Source organism: Physeter macrocephalus, chromosome 18 (genome assembly GCF_002837175.3).
Source record: "Physeter macrocephalus isolate SW-GA chromosome 18, ASM283717v5, whole genome shotgun sequence".
In the NCBI taxonomy this organism is placed as follows: domain Eukaryota; kingdom Metazoa; phylum Chordata; class Mammalia; order Artiodactyla; family Physeteridae; genus Physeter; species Physeter macrocephalus.
In genome coordinates this window covers 52,677,756-52,701,949 of record NC_041231.1, presented here as the reverse complement: position 1 = coordinate 52,701,949, position 24,194 = coordinate 52,677,756, and the positions used below count along the sequence as shown (strand labels likewise).

Sequence of the window (24,194 nt, the reverse complement as noted above, 5' to 3'; positions counted from 1 at the left end):
CTCCCATATCTCTTCCCTCTTGCATCTCCCTCCCTCCCACCCTCCCTATCCCACCCCTCTAGGTGGTCACAAAGCACAGAGCTGATCTCCCTGTGCTATGAGGCTGCTTCCCACTAGCTATCTATCTTACATTTGGTAGTGTATATTTGTCCATGCCATTCTCTCCCTTTGTCACAGCTTACCCTTCCCCCTCCCCATATCCTCAAGTCCATGCTCTAGTAGGTCTGTGTTTTATTCCCGTCCTACCCCTAGTCTCTTCATGACATTTTTTTCTTTCTTAGATTCCATATATATGTGTTAGCATACGGTATTTGTTTTTCTCCTTCCTTAGATTCCATATATATGTGTTAGCATACGATATTTTTTTGGTCCTCTTGACTTACTTCACTCTGTATGACAGACTCCAGTTCTATCCACCTCATTACAAATAACTCCGTTTCATTTCTTTTTGTGGCTGAGTAATATTCCATCGTATATATGTGCCACATCTTCTTTATCCATTCATCTGTTGATGGACACTTAACATGCTTCCATGTCCTGGCTATCGTAAATAGAGCTGCAATGAACATTTTGGTACATGACTCTTTTTGAATTATGGTTTTCTCAGGGTATATGCCAGGTAGTGGGATTGCGGGTTCGTATGGTAGTTCTATTTGTAGTTTTTTAGGGAAACTCCATAGTGTTCTCCATTGTGGCTGTATCAATTGACATTCCCAGCAGCAGTGCAAGAGTGTTCCCTTTTCTGCACACCCTCTACAGCATTTATTGTTTCTAGAGTTTTTGATGATGGCCATTCTGACCGGTGTGAGATGATACCTCATTGTAGTTTGGGTTGGCATTTCTCTAATGATTAATGATGTTGAGCATTTCTCTCATGTGTTTGTTGGCAATCTGTGTCTCTTCTTTGGAGATATGTCTATTTAGTTCTGCTGGCCATTTTTGGATTGGGTTGTCTGTTTTTTGGTATTGAGCTGCATGTGTGGCTTCTAAATTTTGGATATGAATCCTTTGTCAGTTGCTTCATTTGCAAATATTTTCTCTCGTTCTGAGGGTTGTCTTTTGGTCTTGTTTATGGTATCCTTTGCTGTGCAAAAGCTTTTAAGTTTCATTAGGTCCCATTTGTTTTTTTTTGTTTTTATTTGCATTTCTCTAGGAGATGGGTCCAAAAGGATCCTGCTGTGATTTATGCCATAGAGTGTTCTGCCTATGTTTTCCTCTAAGAGTTTGATAGTGTCTGGCCTTACATTTAGGTCTTTAACCCATTTTGAGTTTATTCTTGTGTGTGGTGTTAGGGATTGTTCTAATTTCATACTTTTACATGTAGCTGTCCAGTTTTCCCAGCACCACTTATTGAAGAGGCTGTCTTTTCTCCACTGTATATCCTTCCCTCCTTTATCAAAGATAAGGTGACCATATGTGTGTGGGTTTATCTCTGGGCTTTCTATCCTGTTCCATTGATCTATATTTCTGTTTTTGTGCCAGTACCATACTGTCTTGATTACTGTAGCCTTGTAGTATAGTCTGAAGTCAGGGAGCCTGATTCCTCCAGCTCCATTTTTCGTTCTCAAGATTGCTTTGGCTATTCGGGGTCTTTTGTGTTTCCATACAAATTGTGAAATTTTTTTTTCTAGTTCTGTAAAAAATGCTAGTGGTAGTTTGATAGGGATTGCATTGAATCTGTAGATTGCTTTGGGTAGTAGAGTCATTTTCACAGTGTTGATTCTTCCAATCCAAGAACATGGTATATTTCTCCACCTATTTGTATCATCTTTAATTTCTTTCATCAGTGTCTTATAATTTTCTGCATACAGGTCTTTTGTCTCCTGAGGTAGGTTTATTCCTAGATATTTTATTCTTTTTGTTGCAATGGTAAATGGGAGTGTTTTCTTAATTTCACTCTTAGATTTTTCATCATTAGTGTATAAGAATGCCAGAGATGCAACCTCTGTTCTTGTATATCCTTTCAGAGATATTTCATGTATATATGAGTGTCCTTTATTTGAACAGTATGTAAATGATTTGTGTACATACTTCTCTTCAACTTGTTTTCTTTACTCACAGTATCTTTTCAAATCAGTATATAAAGATCTATTTTATTTTTTCTGTCAGTTTTTTTTTTCATTCTTTTTTTGACATTTAAAAGATTTTAAAAAGTAAACCATGTCCGTTACTGTTTCCACTGAGTGCCTCTTGGAGATAGTTTTATGTCAGCACTTTTTTTTTTAATGGCAATGGATCATTCCATTAGCGCCTGGGCTGTAAATTTGAAAAATTGCTCCCGTTTTGATGGACATTTAGGTTGTCAGAGTTTTGCTACTACAGACACTTGTACAATGAACATGCTTATGCAAGTATATTTTTGTGGTCTTGTATGAGTAGATCTGCATGGTAAATTGCTAATCATGAAATGATGGGAATCAGAGTATTTACATTTAAATTATGCTATATATTGCCATATTACCCACCAAAAAACTCTAGTAATTAACATTTTCAATAACAAATGATGACTTTAGGAACTACCTTGTTATTCTTGACAGTGTCAAAATTGGAGAAGTTATTAAGCAATTTCTTAATGGTCAACATAGGTTACTTTGTGGCGTGGAATAGGTGAGATATATGGACTTTCTTCTACATATATGTTTGGCTCATTTCTTCTGCCATTTCCAAGTGACACTTATCAAGAATTCTACTCTAATAGCTAACAAAAAGTTATTACAGGGGTGTTTAAGGAGATAAAAGTTATTACAAGGATGATTTTCACATAAGGAGGAAGTTTACTTTTAACTCACTGGGTAATAAAATTCCACTTGGCAATTCTTGGGCCTGGTAGCATTTTTAGTGTCCCAACTGTGATGGTCCCTTGCAAACAAAATTATGGTAATATTTTCAGTCAAGTGTAGAATCTTGTCCTTGTGTGCTGGCTAAATGCTCTTTCATTTGCAAGTTGGGCTCAGAGGTATTATCCCAGTGATGCCAGAATGGTTTCTTAGTGATGTCAGAATGGAAGCAACCTACATATACTGAAGATGAGTCTTCCACTGCTGGTGAAAGAGGAAGAAAACTGTGTAGTGATATTAGAAATATCTCCACCTGCTGCATAGGGATGAATAAAGGACAGTAAGAATCATCATTTCAGTGTTCTTGCTGGTAGGAAATTCTGTCTTTGACTTATATTATTTCACTTAAGAAGATTCTTTTATTTTCTCTCCCAAACTAAAACATTAAGTGTATTTATTGACCCCTGATAGGACCCCAAAGGGCCTAGAGGTTTAAAAAGCATGAAGTCCTTGGCTGGTTTTGGCCAGTAGAGTCATGCCCCCCCAGCTTTTCTTTCATTTAACTTAAGTAAAAGATGAAGTACTATTTTATTCTTTGTGCTTTTTGGAAATATCTTTTTTTGTTTGTTTGTTTGTTTGTTTTGGTACGCGGGCCTCTCACCGCTGCTGCCTCTCCCGCTGCGGAGCGCAGGCCCCGGACGCGCAAGCTCAGCGGCCATGGCCCACGGGCCCAGCCGCTCCGCGGCACGTGGGATCCTCCCGGATCGGGGCACGAACCCGCATCCCCTGCATCGGCAGGCGGACTCCCAACCACTGCGCCACCAGGGAAGCCCTATCTTTTGGTTTTTAATGATCGTTCATTATGCCTTGAAACAGCTTTTTGGTTTAATGGTGCACAATAGATGGTGCTAATTATTATGCTCATGGAGAGTGTTTGTGTGCACCTCATGTGCCTTCAGTTAGGGAAGACCTGTAGTGAAATTGCATCTTTTTCATTATCTGCTTTTAATATCTATAGTTTATCGACGATGACACTGCAAGCATTGCTTCTTCTGGTCGTGCCAGCCGTGGGCGAAGGGAGAGTGTGGTGAGCGTGATTTGCATGCAAACACATACGATGAGTTTTAAAATTGCAACACTGTGTGATCACGTGAAGTCTGTTGGAAAATGAAATCTGTACTTGACAAAATGAGCGTTTTCTTCAAATTTAGTTTATATGAATAATTTGCCTTCAGAAATGTATTCCTGAGAATACATTTTCTTAGTGGGCTATATAAGCTTTCCTAGTGACACCTCTTATGTGCTAGTCATTGTGTACTTGACAGATTTTCACTTATAATTTTTTGTTGCTATTTTATGCACGTGCATGTATGTGCACAATTCACCAAAACCAAAAAATTTCTCAAGCAAAATGAATGCCTCCACATTGTTTAAAACTCATTACTATGGATTAGAAATCATGCTGCCATTAATTACTTATTTTCTTCGCTGTGTATTTAAATTTAACCGTAGTTTATACATCTTTTAAGGCCCATGAATACTTTGAGTTGCTGATGGCAAAATTTAAAAATTTTGGTCTTAGAATTCAACTAGAGTTACAATTATAGAGGTAACAAATAGCTATGTTAGAATACAAATTATACAATTTCAGGTTATTCTTTTGATGAAGCAAGAAATTTTACAGAGAGCTGATGACATTTTTGCTACACTTAAAAATTGATTCGAAAATTACATTGGTGAGGATGGTGTGTCAGCTTAGAGCTAAAACAAAAGAGCCCAATAACTAAGAGGCTATAATTCCTTTAAGAACATAGAAGGTCATTTAATACAAGTCATGTTTTGTGAAAGATTGTAAACACAAAGTTTTCATAGAAAAGGGGAACAGCAAGAGTTTGTGAGCTTTGTTGCCAGAAACCCAGTGATCTGATTAAGACAGTTGTGGTCCATCGGCAAGCCAGTGAATGCTCATACCCAGAGCTGCAGCTGAAAGCACCCCAGAAAGTGATGGAGTGGAAAGGGCAGGGGCTCTGAAATAATGATGCCTGGGCTTGAACCATTTCTCCAACCTGTTGGTTGTGTTAATAGCGATTTCTTTATTTGTACAATGGGCATGTAATGACTATCTTTATAGGTAGGCTTAATATATGGATTAAATGAATTACTATACAGAAAATAACTACCAAAATTCTGAGATAGTGGGTACCGTTATATTATTATATGTAAATCTGAGTTGTATTACTGTGAACAAGAATACTATTGCTCGATTATCTCAGCTCTTAGCAAAACTTCATATTTGTAAGCCTTAAGGAAGGCATCTCTGTGGATGGGCTCCCAGATTCCTTTCTGGAAGAGAAGAGTTTTTGAGCAAGGTAATCAGACAGAGCTGAGGTAAAGAACAGCTGATGAGTGAGGTAAAAAAATATTCATTATTTATTAATTCAACAAATGTGTATGGAGGGAGTACCTGTTATAGGTGAGGGACCATGTTAAGTGCTGGGAAGAATGTGGTAAGCCACATAGACCAGATTTCTGACTTCATGGAGCTTATATCCTGAGTGAAAGAAATAGAAAATAAACTGATAAAGATAGGAATAAAAAAGAGAAAGTAAACCCGGGGACTGTGAAGAGAAAAAGCAGATGATATTATAGAAGACATTGAGTGTGTGTGTGTGTGTGTGTGTGTGACAGAGAGAGAGAGAGAGAGAGAGAGATGAGAGATCCCTTGGATGGGGTGATCAGAGAAGGCTTCTCCGAGGGAGTTGACCTTTGAGCCGAGAGTTGAACTCCTTGAAGAGCTGCTTGAAGAGCTGGGAGGAGAGCTTGCTAGGCCAGTGCCAGCGGCTAAGGTGGGAAGAGACTGGGTATGTTTGGGAAACCAGAAAGAGGCCAGTGTAGTTCTTTCATTATTTTGTTCTACAGTTCTCGGTCCTGAGGAACATGAAAAAGAGGGAACTGTGGAAATTGGTAAAAGGCAGAGTAAATACTCTGCAGATAGTTCCGCATTCAGGATATATGTGCTTAACAGAGCTGATAGCTATAATGCATTATACATTGGTGAAATACAGTAGAGGCTTTAGGTAAATGCTATCCTAGAATCCCTCATGGTGAGGGTGATGCTGGTTCTCAGGCAGTACATGGATGATCTCTATAGCATAGAACTCTAGCTAAGATGAATAATAAGAGCTTATTTTAGGGAGCTGTGATGTCATTTAGGAACCCTTTACTTTTCTTTCTCACCTTCTTGAGTAGGTAAATCACAGCAGTTTCTTCATTTCATTTCATGATACTTTATCACACACCAAAAAAAAAAAAACTCCCCCTATATGCCAATGTTCTTCTCTTTTTCTTCTCTCTCTTCTTAACTTTTAAAGCATCTCATTTTTTTCCTGACTGAAAGGTTTCTGCAGCTGATTATTTTAGTCGCTCCAATCGTAGGGGGAGCGTGGTCTCCGACGTGGATGATGTCAGCATCCCAGATCTGACCAGCGTGAGTGCAGCGCATGGGGATTCACTGTCTCAGGCTTGTGACTAACAGCTAACAAAATAGCTATTTTTAAATTAGGAACTTAATTTACTGCCTAGGAAATACTTATTTCAGCACACTAGCATAAAATAGTTATTTGTTTTGTTTTGAAATGTATATATTGATATGTTCTGATTTTTTTAAACATTTTTCCTGTGGAAATTTTCCCCCATAGAACCCATCAGCAGCTCCAACAATTATCAATATTTTGCCAATTTTGTTTCATCTATTTCTTCCCCTTTCCCTCCTTTTTTTTCTGAAGTACTTTAAAGCAAATCCCATACATCATGCCATTTCCCAATAAATAGTTCAGTATGCATCTCTAGTTGAGAACTTTTTTCTTTATTTACTGTGCCATTATCATACCTAATGAAATGAAAAATAACTCCTTAAAACCATCTAATACCTATCCCATATTTAGATATTCCTGATCAGTCTTAAAATTTTTCTTCCCTTTTCATTTTGGAGAATCTATAAATTTTTAGGTAAACTTTGAAGGTTGAACAATATAATATACTACTTAGCAAAGAGTCACTAATTTACAGTAACTGGGAAGAATCTGAATAGATTTTGAACATTTGGATTATGGCATTGTTTTGAAGAAATACCTATCTATTGCTTTCACATTCATTGGGAACTGAATTTAGGAAAGACTGTCCAGTAGAAATGCCTTGAGGCATTTACCTTAATGAAGGAACCCAGACCAGCAGATGTCTACCTGCCTGATGTATGTAACAGCCTGATTTTCTGTCTGTGACGTCTCTCCGTAACTGGCATTAGTGTTGTTTGCCCTTGGACCAACGCTGTCTTAGTTATCAAGTGCTTTGAAGCAGATGAGGCAGGGTTTCTTAACAAAATATTAGACACTTTTTAATGAAGAGAGAATTATTTATATTTAGCACATCACCGATTGTATTTAAATAGCTATTTCTGAATGACTAATCCTAGAAAACAATTTTGAGTGTTGTCCTTAAGTATTCCAGATTGTTGGCGCTCAAAGCTGGCTGGCTGAGCAACAGTCCCTTCTTGACCTTGGTCACATCTACAGTCTCTCTGCACACAAAGTTAGAAGACTGGCTCCCAAGTCCTTCCCTTGAAATATTGCCCATTTTATTAATTTGCTTAGTAACCTGTTTTTTCGTAGATATAAACAATTTAATTTATTGTGTACACCTTTTCTCTTAAAAACTTTGAATTCTTTTAGCATCTAATGTGATGTCTGAATTACTGGCTGTCCTCCCTACGTTTATTTCTTGGCAGTTTATTTTAGTAACTACACAGGAGTGAAAAGGTTGACAGTTTTTTTTAGTCTTCCACTGCCTCTACTAATTAAATAAAACTCTTTCCTTTTGCCAGGTAGTTATTTTGATTTGTCTACATATTTTAATAAAAAGTATACATATTTAAGGTATATAGCATAATGATTTGATATACATGTATATAGGCTGTGTATATGTATATTGAATCATGCTGTATACCTTGTAACATAAGCACAAGCTTCTCTAGAGCAGTGGCTGGCAAATCTGGCCAGCCCCCTGTTATTTTATAGCCTACCAGCCAAAGTTTTCTTTGTTTTTTGCTTTTTAATGGTTATCTAAGTACCTATATAATATCCTTAATTTTACCTCTTGGCAAAGCCTAAAATATATGTTGGGCCCCTCTCTAGAGCAAAAAAGTTTGGAATAAAATACATCTTTATTTCTAAATAAGTCTTTCAAATGATGGTATTAAAATGTGTTCACGGGGCTTCCCTGGTGGCGCACTGGTTAAGAGTCTGCCTGCCAATGCAGGGGACACGGGTTTGAGCCCCGGTCCAGGAAGATCCCACATGCCACGGAGCAACTAAGCCCGTGCGCCACAAGTACTGAGCCAGCACTCTAGAGCCCACGAGCCACAGCTACTGGCCCGTGCTCTGCATCAAGAGAAGCCACCGCAATGAGAAGCCCGCGCACCGCAACAAAGAGTAGCCCCCGCTCACCACAACTAGGGAAAGCCCATGCGCAGCAGCGAAGACCCAACGCAGCAAAAAAAACTCTGCATCAAGAGAAGCCACCGCAATGAGAAGCCCGCGCACCGCAACAAAGAGTAGCCCCCGCTCACCACAACTAGGGAAAGCCCATGCGCAGCACGAAAGCCCAAACGCAGAAAAAAAAAAAAAAAAAGTGTTCACAACTAAAATTCCGTTTCCACTCAAAAAGGTTCAAATTGTATTTTACCATTTTGGTAGGATAAAATTATCTGTCAAAGTAGCCATTTGCTGAAACGAAGGTCAAAGGGCCTCTTAATCAGAGAATAAGAAATATCTTTCTTTTAAGAAGAAACCAAGGGTTTCAAAGATTTGACAAGGTATGTATTCTAAGAAATATTTCTCATGTACTAATTTCAGCAAATAATCAAGGAGTGTAGATTTAAAGAGAAACAATCTATACTCTGATGTCAAGAGCAAAGCATTTTCAGATTTCCCAGACATAAATAAGGCAAAGGCATTTATCACTGAAATATGGAAAAGATGATATTTAAGACTTTGTTTACAAGTTGATAATTTGAAATTCTTAAAAGAAGCAATAAAGTTTGCCATCATGTGCTCTTCTTTGTGCATTAATACAAATATGAAATATTATTGATACAAGCCTGTCAGCTTTCGATTTCCAGCTATCAAGAGAACCCTTTTCTTGATTGGAAAATTACCTATTTAATTATTTAGGAGTGTAATGGCATAATATTTACTTGAAAGTTTTTGAGAATAGTAGGCTGTAGTCAGTATTCATGAGCAAGTCCTGAGGGCTTTACTAAGGAAAAAAGCCTTGCTTTCTGTTTTGTTGTTGTTGTTTTATATTTTAGTCTACCATTTTGTTTAGCCACTTTTTTTAAAGCAATTTGATGACTTATTTTCCGTATTTTTCTCTATCTCAGTTTAATTTGTTTGTTTTACAAAAGTGTGACTATATAGTACATATAGCCTTTGTTTTCTGATTTTTCATATTATTGCATATTTATTTTTTCCATGTTATTCATATATAACAATTTTTAAAAATCAGCTGTAGTCACCATGTTTTACATTAGATCCTCAGACCTTATTGATCTTCTAGCTGAAAGTTTGTACCCTTTTACCAACATTTCCCTCTTTTATACCTTAGTATATTAAACATGATTATATCTTATTCCACTTAAGAGCCTTTTGAGGATCTGGCAGACTCTTTTGGTCATCATTTTGAACACTAGCTTGTCATTGCAATGCAGCTATGTAGACCTCCCAAGGCTTTTAGAATACCAGGTTTCAACTAGCTTTTCTTCTAAACGGAAGGCTGCACATAACACAGCACGAGCCTGAAAAGTGAGCACTGAAGAGTCTCTGGCCAAGTCCCTGCAGCGGGGCTGCTCTAGGTAATTTTGCTACCTCCACAATCCCTGAAATTTGGCACATGATCAGCTTGGGCAGGTGCGGCAGTTGGGATCTGTCAGGAGATAGCAAAAGCAACAGAATCAATCCTGCAGCGGACTGGGTCAACGATGCAGCCTCTGAAATGTAAGATTATTCTCAGGTGACTGTCTGTTAAAAAATGGGTGGGTTTGGGGGTCATTTGTGTGAGAGTGGGATAAGAGATAGGATTTCAAATGGACCTGGAAGAATGTTTCTGAATGCTGCTTGTTTTTCTCTTTAACTCATTAGTAGAAGAGAGTTGGAAGATACTCTAAGGAAAATAAGTCAGTTTATTTAGATATGGTATTTCTTTCACTCTGAGGAATAACACATTAAATATTAGGCAATATATTTTACTAGTATAGATGTGAGGAAGATAATTCCTTTTTATGGCAATAACTGCCAATATTAAAAACTATTGTCATCGCCTGTTTTAAAACATTTCATATGTGGTTTAAAAAAGTCAAAATGAACTAAAATCAGCTCCTTTTTTTAAGAGTATTACAGTAAGAAGTAGCAAAAAGAATTTGAAGTCTGAGATAGTATTTATATTCTGATTTGGTACTTATAATAAAAGGTGTTTACTGAGACAGAAAATGAACACAAATAAATGTGGGTAATGAAAAAAAAACAGAAAAAACTGTCAAATATGAGGAAGTTAGAGTGAAGTGATCTGAACTGAGCCAGAAATAATGACATTTTGTGTTTTAATAATTAACTAAGGAAGGTTTTCAAATCTCTTCTCTAGATTGGGCTGGGAGGGTTGGTCTAAGAGTTGGAGTCTGGGTATATTTTCATTTAGTTAAATTTTTCTGTGACGTTTTTCCCCCAGTGGTAATTGGGACAGTATATACAGGTAAATAATACGAAAAATTCACAAAACTGAGGTCTGGATTCAGCTCTGACGTTTAGTAGTTATGCATGCTTCAGCAAGATCTTTCACCTCTGAATTTCTCTTTCCTCAGCTATAAAGTCAGGGTTTTAGACTAAACCTTTAAGGTACTTCCCTTCTTGAAACACCAACTAAAACAACCGTAAGGCCTATCTGCAGAAGATAGGATAACTCAATTATGGTATGTCCAGATAATAGGGTACTATGCAGCTGTTAAAATAAATGAGGTAAGTCTGTAAGTACATATGGGATATAATTCATTTATTCGTTCATCCAACAAATTTTGAGTCCTGTATGCCAGGTGCTATTTTTTTTTTTTGTGGCTGTGTTGGGTCTTTATTGCCGCGCATGGGCTTTCTTTATTTGTGGTGAGTGGGGGCTGCTCTTTATTGCGGTGCACGTGCTTCTCATTGCGGTGGCTTCTCTTGTTGCGGAGCACAGGCTCTAGGCACACAGGCTTCAGTAGTTTTGGCTGGCAGGCTCTAGAGCACAGGCTCAGTAGCTGTGGCACACGGGCTTAGTTGCTCCGCGGCATGTGGGATCTTCCCGGACCAGGGCTCGAACCCCTGTCCCCTGCATTGGCAGGCGGATTCTTAACCACTGCACCACCAGGGAAGCCCCAGGTGCTATTCTTGGTGTTAGGAATACAGAAAAGAACATACAGACATAGAGCTTACATTAAAGAGAGAGAGATCAGACAATTAATAAATAAGTTTATTTATTAATAAATAAGTTAATAAATATCATGGGGTCAGGGAGTGATAAATGCCATGAAGAAAAATAAAGTACTTTGTCTGATCTCTGAAACATGGTAAGGGGAAAAAGAAGATATGGAATGTATTGGGGACACTACTGTTAGAATTTTTTAAAGACTGGGTGTCGGTTGCCCTTGAAGATCTGGGTATGGTGTACCTCTAGAGAGAGGCTTACTTTGCATACCCTTTGTGCTGTTTTTTTCTTTTTTTTTGGATACGTGAGCGTGTATTACTTAAAAAGCAAAAACAAAAACCAGACAACCAATTCCTTAGTGCTGTGGGGAAATTTTTTTGATGATATATTTTACATGCTCTAGTCCAATCTGAACTTTTTTGGCTAAGTGTGCTGGTCTTAATCTGTGTGTCCTATGTCAGTAATGCTAAGATAATAAAGTTTTTTGGCTTTGGGTTTTATCAGAATTTTCTTTTTGATGTATACACTTTTGTGTGTGTGTATATTAACTTTTACAATGATAAAATTTAAGTTTATATATAGTTTTCTTTAATATGTTTCAAATACCATGAAAAGAAAATCTGTGTAAAAGTTCTAAATTTTTTCTTAAGGACAGCTTGCTTACTCCATGTCTTCCTTAGATAAGAATTAATGTTCTTAACATCTTGTTTTATGTGTCCCAACTTTTATTTCAGTTTTAGTATGTTTGCTTTTAGGTTCCAAACATCACTTGAACTTGGAGAACTCAAATGAGGTCACTTCTTTTTTTTCCCCATAAAAAAATCAAAGTGCTAAGCATCTTTTCTGATTTTTATCTCTGTTCTTTTCTAGTTGGATGAAAAATCTGACAAACAATATGCTGAAAATTACACAAGGGTGAGTATCTAAATTCCTAAGGAAATTAAGTTTTCAAGGTCAATAACTTACTGTCTAGTACTATTTTATTCTTGATTTTACAACAGTTTAACTGATGGAGCTACTCTTCCTCTCTTCATCTACTTCCTGTCCTTGACCCCCAAATTCCTCTGTGGTTGAATCATGTGAAGCACTGGGAAGAGAAAAGACACTGCATTTTATTTCCTTGAATGTCACCTCTTAAACTTTCGGCTGCTCTTTTGATTTTCATTCCTCTAGAATTTAATCCTTAGAAGAAGCCATTAAACACTGAAAATGAAGAAGTGTCTTTAGGAGTGGTGGTGACAAACTCTGAGGGTTTTGTTTTTTTCCTATTACAGATAAATTATTCTTCGAAGTACGATACAATAACTCCTTTCTAGGAGTTGCTTTGTGTTTAAAAAATCTCTGATTTTCTTCTAGAAATAGTTTTAGAAAGTCATCTTAGGGAAATTATCAGGATTAATTTTGTGCTATGCCCCCAAAAGGTGTACCAGTTCTATCCAGCAGAAATACAGTGCAAGCCACAAATGTAAACCACATATGTAAGTTTAAATTTTCTAGCAGCCACACTAAAATAGTAAAAAGAAACAGATAAAATTAATACAAATAATATATTTTATTTAACCCAAATGTCCAAAATGTTTAAACATAATCAATATGAAAACTTATTAATGAAATATTTTACATTCTTCTTTCCACACTAAGCCTTCGAAATCTGGTGTGTATTTTACACCTAAAAAAAAATTCTCAATTTGGACTAACCACATTCCAAGTGCTCAATCACTGCCTGTGGCTAGTTGGCTGCTGTATTGAATAGCACAAATCCCTGCCATTTATTAATTCAGTAGCATGATGTCACATTTAAACTCACTGTGGGAAGAGCAGTCTAAATTCATAGTGATACACGGTATTGTTACTGTCAGCTGCAAATAGTATCTCCAACTTTATCAGCAAAGTATTAGGAAAAGAAAAGATTCTAAAGAAGCAGCTTCAGGAACTAAATAGGAGGACTGCTAATTAGCATACCAACTATAACATTCTAAAACTGTTTCAAATCAAGCTGATGTACTCACCCCAGTGCTGTTTACAATACAGCAAAGATAAACCTAGAAAACAGACAACTCTCACACGAACCATTTCCTTCTTAGTTATTATGAATTCTAGATTCCAATAAAGCGAGCAAACACAGTTGTGCTTAGTATGCCTGGGCCCATCTCTGGGTACCCTCTCCCCAAAGCCAATCTAAATTGCCTGTGGATTGCATTCGGTAACTTCTTGTCCACACTGTGTTAGATCTCTCCCCACCACCCTGGCCCACTTTTAGTTTCCACAGCAAAAATATTTTTAAAGAAACAAGACTTAAAAGTGCCATATTTCTTTTTCTCTAGCCTTCATCTCGAAATTCTGCCTCAGCAACAACCCCTCTAAGTGGAAACTCATCCAGACGAGGAAGCGGGGACACCAGCAGCTTAATAGATCCAGACACCTCATTAAGTGAATTGCGGGTAAACCGCGATTTTTGGTTTGCTTTTTATAAACAATTTTTGGGCTTCTTTGTAGTCTTCTGGAACTATTTAACATTTAATGTGTCTTGGTAGGAAGAAAAAAGTATGGTATGAGTTCTTTAAAAAAAATTGTTAGTGCAGTTCAAGAATGTGACTAGGGTCTGAAGGGAAGGAGATTAGTTAATTCTTCCATTCTCTTTCCTGAACATTTGATGATATTGGAATGAGTTCTGCTAATTTACAAATGCCAAAAAAACTTTCTAATGAATATAAAAGTAATTCTCTCAAATAATTGGCCATATTTTAAATGGAAAATATGTGGATGTACAAGGAACCATATTTGGGGAATTATTAGTCTTTTGAGCCGTTATGGTGTTATTTGGCTGCCTGAATACAGTTATCTCTCAGTGTTTCATGATAAGACAAGTATAATAATATTTGGGATGGCAGAAATACCTGAGTAATGTAAGCTCATTTAACCCATTAGTTGAGTCTCCATTCTTATTAATAACCCTTTCAAAATGTATTTGAATGTCTGTTTGCTGAACATGCTCTTTTTGAGGAATGAGGGAAGGGCAGTAATAAAAATTGCATTTATTCATTCGTTCAACATTGTTGAGCACTTGGCCCCACAGAGTCAGGCAGTAAAGCACACTTTGGACTTAAGGAGTTCGCTGTTTCATAGGGAAGACAAATGCATATAAACCAGTAAAATCAGGTGGTGTGATGCCTTGGTAGTAGCAAGAATAAGGCTGTTAAGGGAATTCAGAGAAGCATCATCTAAATTAGACTAGAAGAGATTTTTAAAAAGGCTTTTTGGAGGAGACAAGGGGTGAAGGAAGAATAAAAATTAACCAGGCAAAGAAGCTGAAGGGTAAAGGCTTTCTCAGATAGTTAAATTCAGAGAACCACAAGATTATCTGTATAGCAAAGTTGCCAGAGGGTAGGATGAGAAGTGAGGATTCGTAGTGGGTGAGAGAGAAGGCTGGAGAAGTAGTGATGGGCCATATCACAAAGCACCGTGTGTGGCAGGAATTCAGGTTTACCCTGACAACTATGGGATATTAAATAGCGGAGCAGTACTATCTGATTTGCATTCCTAAAGATTGACCACAGAGTGGAAGAAGCATTGGAGGCAAGGAGAAGAGTTGCCCTATGGTTGAACAATGGGGATGAGATGAGCAAGTCAAAACTGTGATGGGAGAAAATGTAGGCAACTTGCTCTGAAGAGAGTATTGGAGAATGGAAGTTGTTTGGTCAGTAGAGAGAGAGAGGAAGTTAAGAGGTTTTTGTGTTCTTTTAAAGGCAGCATTAGTTGTTGTTTTCATTGTTTGGATTGAGCCAGTAGAGAGAGACTATGAAGGTTAAGGAAGGAGAAGGGGTAGCTGACTGAGAAAGTGCCTGAGTGGGTGAGAGGAATGTCCAGGGATCAGATGGATGGAAGGTGGCCGCCCCTTCCCACTGACACAGTAGAGGAGGAGGGAGGGACCGGTGGTGACTGAGTAAGATTGTGGGCGGGGTAGGAGCAGGAGTCTGGCTTGTGAAATGGGCAGCTCATAAAAGTGGGCTGAGGGTTAGGAGAGGGTGAGGAGGTTTGGAACAGCGGCAGAGGCACTGCAGAAGGAGGCCCAGGTCAGCCTGGCTCTGACTTTGAGGGGGTCAGTGTTATTGAACTCTTCCTAAGTACCAGGCATAAGCACAAGGGTGCAAAGTTGAATAAGCTTAACTCTTGCCTTTAGGTGCTATTATCTAGTGGGACAAAAGGATGGGGCATTCCAGCCTCAGACTGAGCTTGTGCTCACTGTTTACTTGTATTTCTTCTTTGAGAGAACAACCTCCTTGAAGGAAATGAGATTTTTGTATCCTAGCATTTGGCTCCTAATAGGCACTTGATAAATGTCTGTCGAATGAACCAATGAATAAAAGACAAACCTACCAAGGAGGGAATGAAGGGGGCAGGGGAAATATAATATAGAAACTCTGTGTAATGGGCCTTTGATAATTGATCCTGCCTGTAATTGTACAGTTATGTTCAGGGCCCTGTAGCAATTATTTCCCCCCTAAATCAACCATCCAGAATAGACCTCATGTAGCAAGGTCAGGTACAAGGGAAACAATATTTTCCATTTAAAATTTGACCTGCTTCACTTTTCTTATAAGGATTATGGTAACATTTGGAGCAAAGGCTTTTCTCGTCATTTAAATGAGGTCCTCAGGATAGACTCTCTTATTTGACATTGTGTTTAAAATATTTGTTTAATACCCCTCCCTTTACTTATCTTTCTCCCAAATTAATTGTGGTCAGTAACCAAGTCATTGAAAGACAACTTTGTTCATATCTAGTTTTACATTTTTAAAAACTTCTGCATGACTCAGTAAAATCTTCAGCTTATAATTAATTTGCTACATATTTCACTAGTTATCGGTGGAGTGTTATGCTAAAAATTATTTGAATGATTGATACAGTCTTTTAAATTGTATGTTAAAAAATATTATAACTTATATAGCTTTTGTACACAGCCCCAGCCCCATTTGCTAATGTTTTTTCCACAGGAGTTAATGTCAAGGAAGTATTTATGTTAGATTGATTACTCCAGGCCTTCCCCGGCTCCACCATCACCTGCCTGTTTGCCCCTTTTAGCAGTTTGCAGTGGCAGTTAAGTTTGTGTACCTCAGTTTCTCTGCTTTTAGTCTGGAATATGCAAAAGTAATTCACATTTTCATCTGAATCCTTTGAGACTTTGTGTGTGGTTTTATGCAATGGTTCATTCCTATGTCCTGCAGGATATCTATGACCTTAAGGACCAGATACAGGATGTAGAAGGGAGATACATGCAGGGGCTTAAGGAACTAAAGGTATCAGGGCCCATTTTTCAGCCCAAGCATGTTCTCTGTACGCAGAAGTGTTGGTAATGGTGGTTTCACAAATTCTATTAACCCCACTGCATATAGCTTTACTAACAGTGTTTGTCTTTCAAGCATGTGCTTAACCTGCAATGCATAGGAAAGGCGAACTTCCAATCTCTGCTTATGTTTAAATGTGTACTGTAGTTTTTGGAATATTCAGGAAAAGATATTATGCCTTACAGTTTTTAAACCTTATAAAATACTTACGTTTCCCTTGTGTCTTAGCCTTACAAAATTGAGTTGGGCAAAAACCTAAAAAGTGTTCTAAGAATATTTTTTAGTGAGAATTAGACCTTAAAATTCTTCCAAGCTAAATGAAAGAGCATTGCCTGTTTTTGTCACCAAATTCAGTCAGTATTAGGCGTAGAAGGAAGAAGCATCTAAGAGAAAGAGCATTATTGTAAATATTCCTTCTGGAGGAAGGACCCTGAAGCATGAGGACTTTGTTTTCTTTTTGTTTTGATTTTTTTACACATAGATCAAAAAGGGTTACACAGATTCGGTGCCTTAAAGAATTTGGAGGTAAATTTAAATGGGCCTTATTTTTTCCAATCAAGGATGGCTACCAGTTTTCAGTAGAAGTGTCCATGTGAGGCAGACATTTTAGTTGTAAATGGCACTTGATTATCATGCTCTTCCCTATGTTTTCTTATGAAGTTCAAACCTAATATTATGAATTACTGTAAGTTTCTCTGAATACATGTAGGTCCCTATTTGAAATAGAAATACACACCAGGCCTCTAAAAATGCGTAACCAAGGCATTCAGAAAGGTGACTCAGGATATGCTCAAAGGACAGAGTGTAGACCTCATGGTCAGGGCTTTGCTCAGCCGCCCAGCATGATTGGACTTAGCCCAGCTACCAGCCAGAAACTTCATGCAGGCGATTATGGATGGTCCAGAAGGCACAGGACCAGAAAGGGTGGGAAGGCCTATGGAGAGCGCCCCCGGCAAGCCTGGACGCTGCTGACAGCAGTGTGTGGTTGTCGGTAAACATCAGGTGGATTCCAGAGTTACTGAGCTGATGTGCTCAGTTAGTCTTACTGCTCTCATCTTCAGGATTTAATCCCCCTTTTAAGGTTTTAGAGATATGACTTGGAAATATCTTAGATCAATGGAACAAATCCAGTACATTCAATAAATACATTCATTTTAAAGTCTCGAACGTAACATAATGTATCAGGAAAGCAAGTGATTCAAAGGCATTCTTACTCGTTTTTTATTTTATTTTAAACATTTTCCCCTTACCTTTTAGATCTACCATTTATTTCATTTTTTGAAGGATACAAAAAACAGATTAACCTTATTTGAGACTCTGAACAGATAAGTCCCCTTTTCTTAATTCATGGTTAGTGTATAATTGAACTTGACTTCAAATTATGTTTATCCTTGAAATGACTCTTTTCAATGGAAGAAAAAATCTTTTAAAAAAGTATCTGGTTGGTGGTCAAAGCATGGTGGTGTGATGTATCTATATTCTATTAAAAAAGGATGCTCAGTCATTGCTTATGACATTATTCTTAAGTATGTCTGCCTTTGAGGTGCTTTTTCCCCCCTCTACCCTCCCTCCACAGTCACCTGGGTCTTGTTAACACAGATTGCTGGACTCTACTCCCAGATTTTCTCATTCAGTAGGTCTAGGATGGGGTGGTTGAAAATTTGCGTTGTTAGCCAGGTCCCAGATAATGCTGTTGCTTCTAGTCCAGCACCTACACTGAACATCACTGCCTTAGACACATTTAAGTAAAACTCATTCCTTATGGGTATCACTGTGTGAGCTAGATTAAAATCATTAAAACTACCTTGAGGGAATTCGCTGGCGGTCCAGTGGTAGGACTCAGAGCTTTCACTGCTGAGGGCTCAGTCCCTGGTTGGGGAACTAAGACCCTGCAAGCCGTGTGGCCAAAACAACAACAACAAACTACCTTGACACTTAAGTTTAAAATAGTCTTCTGTGGTCTTTTGTTTAAAGGAAAAAGTACACACTGCATACATTTTATGTCAATTTTATTATGTTATATATTGTGTCCTTGCAGCTACTGCTTGAACTGTCTTAGATTCTGGTGTTCATGCAGTCATGCCCCATTTTGTATGGGACTGAGTTGTGAGGAGGACTTTTTTTTTGCTATTAGTCTCTGAGATGGATCAGAATCATTCTAAATTCTGCATTGTGTTAAGATATCTATACTTGAACCATTATACAGTTAACTGGGCTTATATTCTTTATTTTGGGTGTATTTGTTCTCAATCATAATATAAATCTTACCTGTTAATACAGTCCTCGGTTGTGAAGAATTATTAAGTGTATGCATATGTGTTTGTGTGTATCTTTATTGAGATATAAAACACATACCATAAAATTTACCCATTTAAAGTGTACAATTCAGTGGGGGTTTTTTTTTTTGCATAGTCACAGAATTGTGCAACCATCACCGATTTTAGGACATTTTCACTACCCCAAAAAGAAACCCCATACTAATCAGCAGATGTTCCCCACTCCTCCACTCCCACTCCTGCACCTAGCCCTGGGTAACCACAACCACTATGTTGTTTTTCGTGATTGGCTTTTTACTTAACATAATGTTTTCAAGATTCATCCGTGTTATAACACACATTAGTGTGTGTGTGTGTGTGTGTATACGTATACACACATATGTATACATATGTGTGTATACATATATGTACATATATATACATACACACACACGTGTGTGTGTGTATATAAAATGGCTGAGTAGTATTCCACTATATGGATTTACTACATTTTGTTTATCCATTTGTGAGTTGATAGGCATTTGGATTGTTTCCAGTTTGGGGCTATTACGAATAATGCTGCTGTAAACATTTGTGTACAGCTTTTTGTATGGACATATCTTTTCATTTCTCTTGGGTAGATTACCTAGCAATAGAATGGTTGGGTCATATGGTAACTCGATGTTTAACATTTTGAAGTACTGCCAACCTGTTTTCCAAAGCAGCTGCAGTATTTTACCTTCTTCCCAGCAATGTATGAGGAGTCTAGTTTTTTCATATCCTCACCAACACTTATCTTGTTTCTCGTTTTTTGATTATAGATAATAGCCATCCTAGTAGATCTGAAGTAGTATCTCATTATGGTTTTGATGTGCATTTCCCTAATCACTAATTATATTAAGGAAGTTTTTGTATTCTTATTGTCCATTTGTACACCATCTTTGGAGGAATATCTGGTCATATCCTTGCCCATTTTAAAATCGATGATGTGTCTTTTAATTATTGATTTCTAAGTGTTCTTTATATATTCTGGATACAAGTTGCTTATCAGATATAAGATTTACAAATATTTTCTCCCATTTTGTGGGTCGTCTTTTTACTTTCTTGGTGGTATTGTTTGTAGCAAAAAGTTTTTGATTTTGATAAAGTCTACTTTTTCTTTCATTGATAGTTTGGTATCGTATCTGAGAAACCATTGCCCACTCCAAAGTCATGAAGATTTACTCCTCTGTTTTCTGGGAAGGTTTTTATAGTTTTAGCTTTTAATTTAGGTCTCTGATCCATTTTGAGTTAATTTTTGTGTTTGGTGTGAAGTAGGAGTCCAACTTTATTCGCTTGCATGTGGATCTCAGTTGTCCCAACACCATTTATTGAAAAAACTACTCTTTTCCCACTGAGTTGTCTGGGCACCCTTGTCAAATATCAGTTGATCATAAATGTAAGGATTCTGGACTCTCAGTTCTATATCACTGATCTTTTGTTTGTTAAACATTTGCATTAATATTTTAAAAATTTATTTCCAGGAATTTCCCTGGCAGTCCAGTGGTTAAGACTCTGCACTTCCACTGCAGGGGTGTGGGTTCAATTCCTGGTTGGGGAACTAAGGTCCCGCATGCCACATGGCCAAAAATTTTTTTTAAATAAAATAAAAAATTTACTTCCAGAAGTGATGACTTTTTCTATGTGAAATGTTTTTCTTTTTAATTTTAAAAATACTGCTAGGTAGTAGTAATCTACCAAAATAGATGTAGTTATTAAGAAACAGGCTGTAAGCTATTTTAGGCAGAAAACTTTGAAGTATATAAAAATTTAGGCATTGAGTGGTAGCTCTTTTTTCTTAAATAATAGTTTTTATATTGCTTACTTATTTAAAAATGGCTAATATTTTAAGTTGCTAGACAAAATGTTTATACATTTACATTAATGTTATGCAGACCAAGAAAGTACTGAAAACACAGGTCCAGGAAGTGGTGCAATTCAAATAAGTATGAAATTTACTTGAGTAAAGAGAGGCTGTCTTCTGTTGTATCTGTATTCTGTTGCAAATAGCTGTTGTTAAAAACTACAGGAGTAACATTTCTGAAACCATTAATGATTCTGTATTTTATGATTTTTACACTGTGACTCTTATATGTTGTCTGCACACCTTTTCATCTTTCAGAGGCTACACTGCTGCTTGAATTTGTTTTCTTGGATAGCAGAGAGCCCATAAAGTGCTTATAATGATGCATTCTTGGCTTATTGTCATCCTCCTGTTTTATGTGCATGTTACTAAACAAAGAGTTCCCTAAACTGCTTTTATTTTGCAAAAATGCATCTTCATGTGTTTGTGCCAGTGCTGTAGTTTCCTGTTATATGGCATATAGGCAATGAACATTTTAGATATTAGGCTGATGACTTTGACTTTCATTTAGGAGTCTTTGTCTGAAGTGGAAGAAAAATACAAGAAAGCCATGGTTTCCAATGCACAGTTAGACAATGAGAAGAACAATTTGATATACCAAGTAGATACCCTCAAGGATGTTATTGAAGAGCAGGAGGAACAAATGGCAGAATTTTATAGAGAAAATGAAGAAAAATCAAAGGTAATTGCTCATCTTACATCATGCCTTTCTCTGGGGTCAGAAAATTAAAACCTGCCGTTTAAGAAGTACTGGGTTTCATGGAAGAGCACAGCATCCCCGGGAATGATATTTCCATCACAACTGATTGGTGCAAGGAAATTGACAGAACGTAAGATTGCAGGTCCTGAAATATTTTCCTTTCTTAATTTTTATAAGATCTAACTTATTTTCATAAGGGGAAGCTTGTGACCTCCTTTAGTTTCTGAAAATAGAATACAGCTCAAATTTTATCTTTATTTTCTATCTCTTAATTGGGACAATTACAGTGAATTACTTCTTCCTGCTATAACTGGCTGGAACTCCACAAAGCTCCAAAGGCTTTCGATGAGGTGGTTCATTTTATCCTCTTTTCTTTCTTTTCTTTTCTTCTCTTTTCTTCTCCTCTCTTTTCTTTTCTTCTCTCATTTTTCAAGAGAAGCTGTTTTCTAGATGGTTGGAGAGACGTCTTTAACCAATTATTTAAAAACTGCAGTGTGGAGATGTGGGTCAAAAATCAACAGATGTTTTCTTTAGAGGTTTGTAAGCTATATTGTTAAAATGTGCAGATGGAAAATAAAAGCCACTGCCCATGGCCTGGATTTGCCTTTTGACAACTGCAGAAAACAAGTTGGGTTCTCTTAAAAGCTTATTGGATTTTTTAAAAGCGTTTTAGTCAGTCCAAGCAGAGGACAAGTGGATATTACTGTCAAGAAATGAGTTGCCAGTACATTGCAAAAGTTTTAAAAATAATAATAATAATTTAGGAAATGAGCTTTGGTGAATTGTTAGAAACAACAGCAATCTGTATTTGTACATAATAAAGGGAGAAAAGCTGTTAATATAACCTCTAAGTGACCAGCATTATTACTGTAGGCTCTGTAGGGATTTCTTTCCTTGAGGACCAAAAATGCTCATTCCAGCCTGTTTTGGTCATTTTTAAAAAGTGTTAGGAAGTATTTGTAGTGGGTTTGGGGAAAGGAGGGATGAAGAGGCAGAGTGCAGGAGATTTTTAGGACAGCAGTACTATTCTGTATCATAGTATAATGTTAGATACATTATACATTTATCAAAACTCATAGAATGTGCAGCACTGAGAGTGAACCCTAATGTAAACTATGGGCTTTAGGTGACAATGATGTGTCAATGTAGGTTCATTGATTGTAACAAATGTACCACTCTGGTTTGGGATGTTAATAGTGGGGGAAGGCTATTCCTGAGGGGTGGGGAGAGGAGTGGGAGTATATGGAAACACTGTACTTTCTGCTCCATTTTGCCATAAACCTAAAACTCCTCGGAAAAAAAATAGTGTCTATTAACAAAAAAGTTAGAGTAAGAAAACTTGTGTCTAGATTAAGTGACAAAGAGGCCTCTGGGTATTTTCATATTGATGACAGTGGCTCATTGAAGATTTGGTGACAATAGATGTTTCCTCTTTGATTCTTCCTGTATCTCATAGGACAATTGTGGAGTGTCTGAGCTGTCATACTTTTCTTAGTCCTTGGACTCCTTTTCTGCCTTCCCACACATTTTTCATAGCTATTTCTGGCTCTTTGCTTCTAACAGATTAGAAGAAAATCTCATGCTAAGTATTTAGTGATCAGTCCTAAAACGAGTTCTTATCTTTCCATCTTCTCAAATGTCCTTGAGCATTTTTCAAATAAAAAAAAAGTCCCTATGATAAGCTATTTTAACCAACTTCATTTTTCCCTCCGATAATTTTCTAAGATGCAGAGATGTCTTAGTATACAGAGAGTTGTGGCTTTTCAATTTGTTTTTGTTTTTAAATCTTGTGCTTTTTGAATTTCAAAAATCTGTATGCTTTTTTTTAATACCCTGGGGATCTGCTTCAGGTACTGCGATGCAGAAGACTTTGTGGTCATGTCTCTCTCTGCTGTACCCTCACCCTGAGCTCTCTTCTCCTAAACAGATGTTGCCTTGTCCAGTAGATGTTCCTGTTCAGAGACATACAAAGAGGTCAGGCACTCTGGTATGTTTCATTATAGCAGCAGGTGGTGAGGGTGGAGAATGATATTCATATCATTTTTCAAAATGTCTTTAGTGTTTTCTGCTGGAATTATGGTAACTGCATCTTAAATATTGTCTCTGTACCTACTTCAGGGACAGAATGCCTGATTAGGAATGTCTCAGGTGTATTATTCTTTTCTTAATAGCTATTCATTATAGTAGGGAATGTTTTTCCTCTTTTTTTTTTTTAAGCTTATCTGAGATTTAATTAACTCTTTTACGGCAGATTTTAAACATACAAAAAAAAAAAAAAAAGAAGAAGAAGAGTATAACAAACTCTCCTGAACCCATTACCTACCCCTAACAAACCATCAATGTATGGCCAATTTTGCCCTGTCTACTTCCCCCACTCACATTATTTGAAGCAAGTCCTAAATACCCCATATTTTAATATGAGTTTAATATGAATTTAAATGATATGGACTGTCTTTTTTAAAAAATATAGCCACAAGACCATTTCACATCTGAAAAATTAATAATTCTTTCATACTACATATCCTGTCATTGTTAAAATTTCAGTTGTCTCAATGTCATAAATGATTGTTCTTTTTCACACTTAAAAAAACAATCAGGGCTTCCCTGGTGGTGCAGTGGTTGAGAGTCCGCCTGCCGATGCAGGGGACACGGGTTCGTGCCCCGGTCTGGGAGGATCCCACATGCCGCGGAGCGGCTGGGCCCGTGAGC

The 24,194-nt window shown here is 37.3% G+C and overlaps 1 protein-coding gene across 10 annotated transcripts in view; it reads left to right on the top strand.

The window, feature by feature from the left end:
- The window catches only part of LRRFIP2 (LRR binding FLII interacting protein 2), a 125,436-nt gene that overhangs the window by 60,017 nt on the left and 41,225 nt on the right, over positions 1-24,194 (top strand). For 9 of the 10 annotated variants that reach the window (XR_008615700.1, XM_028479594.2, XM_028479592.2 and 6 more), the window contains 6 exons: positions 3,796-3,864; positions 6,175-6,264; positions 12,153-12,197; positions 13,607-13,723; positions 16,508-16,579; positions 21,297-21,467. Coding sequence is in view for 9 of the 10 variants with exons in the window: in XM_028479594.2 (XP_028335395.1) it covers positions 3,796-3,864; positions 6,175-6,264; positions 12,153-12,197; positions 13,607-13,723; positions 16,508-16,579; positions 21,297-21,467 (564 nt within the window). In the remaining variant the exon portion in view is untranslated. The remainder of the gene's footprint in view (positions 1-3,795; positions 3,865-6,174; positions 6,265-12,152; positions 12,198-13,606; positions 13,724-16,507; positions 16,580-21,296; positions 21,468-24,194) is intronic. The other variant, XM_028479598.2, reaches the window with a different exon arrangement.